The 5,000-nt window shown below is 38.4% G+C and overlaps 1 protein-coding gene across 12 annotated transcripts in view; it reads left to right on the forward strand.

Annotated features, from left to right (window-relative positions):
- Positions 1 to 888: 888 nt before the first annotated feature.
- Positions 889 to 5,000, forward strand: part of LOC135112414 (probable E3 ubiquitin-protein ligase HERC4) — an 11,441-nt gene continuing 7,329 nt past the window's right edge. For 2 of the 12 annotated variants that reach the window (XR_010274357.1, XM_064026851.1), the window contains exons 1-2: positions 2,241 to 2,532; positions 4,018 to 4,598. Coding sequence is in view for 8 of the 12 variants with exons in the window: in XM_064026851.1 (XP_063882921.1) it covers positions 4,514 to 4,598 (85 nt within the window). In the remaining 4 variants the exon portion in view is untranslated. Of the gene's footprint in view, positions 1,190 to 2,230; positions 2,533 to 3,379; positions 4,599 to 4,889; positions 4,975 to 5,000 lie in introns of those variants that run through there. The other 10 variants (XR_010274355.1, XM_064026855.1, XM_064026854.1 and 7 more) reach the window with 10 other exon arrangements.

Raw genomic sequence — 5,000 nt, forward strand, 5'->3', positions numbered from 1 at the left:
AATATCATGGTGTTTTGGTTGCAAGAGTCCACGTAAATATAGATTGAGCCATCGTATTCATGTTTTTCATTGTGTGGTGTTGTAAATATACTTTATCTGTAAATAAAAAATGTATCCTATGACATTTGTTTATTTTATTATATGTGTGTTAGGTTAGGTTAGCATAGTCTTTATACAAGCTCTTGGCAGTGCATATATATCACAGACACATTGTTAGTAAATCAATTTGAAGTAGAACCAATTGTTGTGTGTGTGTTAGGTTAGCCAATCACACCCTTATCTTTGAAATATTCCTTTGTATATGCTTATGTACCACAGCCAGATACACACTGATTAGGGAGGTGGATGGAATAGTGGTGAAACACTGAATATACTGCTTGACTCTTGCATTGGGGAGGTGGACAGAATAGTGGTGAAGGAGTGAATATACTGCTTGACTCTTGCATTGGGGAGGTGGACAGAATAGTGGTGAAACACTGAATATACTGCTTGACTCTTGCATTGGGGAGGTGGACAGAATAGTGGTGAAAGAGTGAATATACTGGTTGACTCTTGCATTGCGGAGGTGGACAGAATAGTGGTGAAAGAGTGAAGATATTGGTTAACTCGTTTTCTATGATTTTATTGGAGTTTTCATTAATTTATGGTTAAATTGTGAGTGATAGGCTAACCCTTTCACTCTTTCAGTCTTCAGTATCATTATAAACAGTCTACTGTGTCTTTCATAACTTCTAATTAATTTTAAGGTTCGCTTATAAACTCAGTCCTCTCGTTTTCTATGCTTTTATTCGAGTTTCCGTCAATTTAAAGGTTTAATTATAAGTGATAGGCTATTTGGCGCGGGGAACCGACTCCCTCTCTCTCTCTCTCTTAACACCTCACAGTGCTTCAAGTGACATGTTTTTCATTTGTATTCGCTTATAAAGTCAATGTACCCTCGCATTTCCTGCCATATAATTAAAGTATCCGGTTGTACCCCATGGTGAGGGTCCGCTTGTTTCCACCTCCTTCACCGAGGGAGGGAGGCAGACTGCTCCAGGCGTTTTGGGATTTTTTTTTTATTTATTTATTATTTTTTATTGTCTTCCTCAGTGTACCTGGGAAACACCGTGCAGTGCGGATGTGTGTGTGTCTCTTTTCATTTAAACACCAGGGAACGGGACCACAGAGGCACAGGAGGTCAATTAAGGTGAGTTTAGTAGTGACAGGTAGCAGAGGTCTGGCTTCAACCTACGACACTACCTGGAAAACACTGGAAATACCTGGAAAATACTTGATACTTAATAGCAAAAGGGGAGAAGAGAAGAGAAAATAATGCTATTTATCATGGAATAGAGGCGGACACACACACACACACACACACACACACACATACACACACACACACACACACACACACACACACACACACACACACATATATATACACACACACGCATACACACAGCTGAAATTAATCCAGAAAACAGAGAAATAACCTTCATAACAACCACAAATAATAAGGAAAGAGAGATAGCCAACCTTGTTTTCATCTGAGCCCCCTCCCTCCCCTCCCGCTGCCGCCATGATGGATTGCCAGAGTCCTACCCTCGGTTCCAATATTCTTTCTATTTTCTTAACTTATATATTTAGGCTTTTTAACTAAGATTTTATGGTTTGTAAAAATATTTGGTGTGGTTTTGAGTGTTTTGCGTGCGAGTGTTAAGGGAAACATGTCGGATTATGAGGGTTGTTTCAGCGTAAATAATTGTTGCTGTTTGCCGTTAAATTTTTCATACCGCCAAACATGATTTTTTATTTCAGCCGCTAGGCAAGATTTTATGGGCTCAAAAAATCGTTTATTGTCTTTTAAATATGTTATGATGCTTTTGAGTGAAATACGTGGACTTTTAGAGGGGTTTTAGACCCGTTGAACACTCAAAAAGTCGACATTTATAAATTATTTATTTATTTATTTCAGCTTCCGGTTAACTTCTGATTGTTTGTAAAAATAGTTTCGATTTTTTAAAGTGTATTGTGTTCGTGAGAAATGAGATTTGTGGATTTTGGAATGTATTTTTTTATTCGTGTTTGTTCGAACACTTTTTCATATAGTTATTTAAATATCGCTTTATTATCACTGAAGCTTGGAATATTTTTATATGTCCAGAATTAATTTAAAATTATGCCCTTTCATAATATGTAAAGCATTCCGGCCTAGCTTCATTTTTGCGAGGGGTCATTTTCAAAATCATTTGCGTAACGTAAATATGGCGGACGTGACGTCATCAGCCGCCTTCATCCGGGGACCGAGACCCTGGACCTTCCCTCCTCCCAGTGCCCTTCCATTAGTATTTAGTGTTATTTCCTATATTTTCCAGCTGTTTTCATGCATAGAGAAGAATAGAAAGAGGAGGAAAGAAGGAGAAATGAAGAAGGAGGAGGAAGAAGAGGGAAGGGAAGGAGGAAGAAGAGGGAAGGGAAGGAGGAAGAGGAGAAGGAAAAGAAGAAATATTAAGAAAAGATTTTCACTGAATTTCCAGCGTTTTAAAGGTAAGCAAACGTAGTAGTAGTAGCAGTAGTAGTAGTAGTGGTGGTGGTGGTGGTGGTGGTGGTGATGTGGCAGCCTTGTAATATAAGATGAAGTGTTTTGAGTTAAATACGCAATTTTTTTTTCTAGGCATTTTGGAATAGAAGTGAGAGTTTTTGGTGTTTTGAAAGGGAATAGTCGTGCTTTCAGTGTTTTTTTTTAAGTAAATTCACCGTTTCTGTGGTGTTTTAAAAAGGCAGGGGATGTTTTTTTATATATTTTTTTATTTTTTTTTGTGTTTTTTTTTAGATTTTGGTGTTTTTCAAGTTTGTTTGGGTAGAAATTGTTTTTTCGCTGTCCTTGGGTAGGTGTGTGTCTCTTCTGGGGTGTTTTGAAAGGAAATTAAGTATTATTTAAGTGTTTTTGGCTAGAAATATGTTTTTTGGGTGTTTTGAAAGGAAATTAAGTGTTTTTAAGTGTTTTGGCTAGAAATGTGTTTTTTTGGGTGTTTTGAAAGGAAATCACGTCTTATTTAAGTGTTTTTTGGCTAGAAATGTGTTTTTTTTGGGTGTTTTGAAAGGAAATTAAGTGTTATTCGCTGTTTTTGTGCAAGAAATGAGTGCTTTTGGGGTGTTTTGAAAGGAAATTAAGTGTTATTTAAGTGTTTTTTGGCTAGAAATGAGTGTTTTTTGGGTGTTTTGAAAGGAAATTAAGTGTTTTTTAAGTGTTTTTTGGGTTTCTAGGTGTTTTTGGGAGTAAAATTGTGTTTCTAGGTGTTTCTGGTGTGTATGTGTGTGTGTGTGTGTGTGTGTGTGTGTGTGTGTGTTGCCTTGTCTTTCGTTGTACAGATGGTGATGCAGTGTGTGTGTGTGTGTGTGTGTGTGTGTGTGTGTGTGTGTGTTGCCTTGTCTTTCGTTGTACAGATGGTGATGCAGTGTGTGTGTGTGTGTGTGTGTGTTGCCTTGAATTTCGTTGTACAGATGGTGATGCAGTGTGTGTGTGTGTGTGTGTGTGTGTGTGTGTGTGTATGTGTGTGTGTTGCCTTGTCTTTCGTTGTACAGATGCTTATGCAGTGTGTGTGTGTGTGTGTGTGTGTGTGTGTGTGTGTGTGTGTGTGTGTGTTGCCTTGTCTTTCGTTGTACATATGCTTATACAGTGTGTGTGTGTGTGTGTGTGTGTGTGTGTGTTGCCTTGTCTTTCGTTGTACAGATGGTGATGCAGTGTGTGTGTGTGTGTGTGTGTGTGTGTGTGTGTTGAAAATGTTCGCAAGATGATATATAAATCTTTCATTTAAAACCACAAAATGGTGAGTAATGTTGAGAAGGAAGAAGAAAGGAAGATTATGAGGAAGAAGAGGAGGAAGAAGAGGAGGAATAGGATTTAAATGAAGGAAAATAACAGGGACAAAGTTTTAAATCATATTATTCGTTATTTCTTTCTTTATTCAGTATTTCCTTATTCCTTTCTTTATTTTCGTTTACTTCCTCCTCTTATCCCTTTTCTGCCAGAGGAGGAAGGGGAAGAAAGGAGGATGAGGGTGAGGAAGACGAGGAAGAGGAAGAGGATTAAATTTCTTTCATCTTTCTTAGACAGTCCTCAGGATGTCAACATTGTATAATGGTACAGTGTTGAGACAGGGACGATCGCGTTATAATTCACTAATTGAGGTTACTTTTGATAAATAAACAACTAGTACGGAGTCTTTTAAGTATTTTACATTATCTTATACCGGAAAATATAAAGGAAAAGTGGCGTAAATAAGAAAAAAAAGGCAAAGATTAGAGATGTGGGATTTTATAACTTGTGGTATCTTAAAATACTAGTATAAGATAAACCCTATGCAAAACGAATAATATAACCTTTATTAATCATCATAACCTAGAAAACCGATAAATATATATATAAAAACCAGTGTAATTAGTAAAAAACAAAAAAACTGTCCCTGGGAAGTGAGACGGCCCACAGAGTCGCGCCAAAAACGTGGATCTACAGGCCAGGCATCTTATGTTTAACCAGGTGTACAAGGTGCTGGCTTTCAAGGGCTCCTCCACACCTACAGACACACGCACACACCACCAGATACAGGAAGGTGAGTGCCTGAGATGGTGTTGAGTTAGATATAATACTTATTTACTTGAGAAATGGTGTTGCTTTGTTGATGTCGCCACACAACGCCAGTAAGATATTTCAGACCACTTAAATTGCTTCCCTGTGCAGCCAGTGACGCCTCTCCCTAGTTAAATGTGTGTGTGTGCGTGTGTGTGTATGTGTGAGTGCGTGTGTGTGTGTGTGTGTGTGCATAGTTACCAGATAAATGTAGTTTTAAGAGAATAGTTTTGTTTACAACTAAACTAAAGAATCACTAAATTTTGTGACGCAGCCTTGGATGTGCCCCTGTGCTCCCCCCCACGCCCCCCTCGCCGCCCTTGGCAGTGTGGGAACCTCGGTACACGCCAGAGTGCCAAGTAAACACCTAACCTAACCTAAGAGA

This window comes from Scylla paramamosain, chromosome 23, assembly GCF_035594125.1.
Source record: "Scylla paramamosain isolate STU-SP2022 chromosome 23, ASM3559412v1, whole genome shotgun sequence".
Lineage (NCBI taxonomy): Eukaryota > Metazoa > Arthropoda > Malacostraca > Decapoda > Portunidae > Scylla > Scylla paramamosain.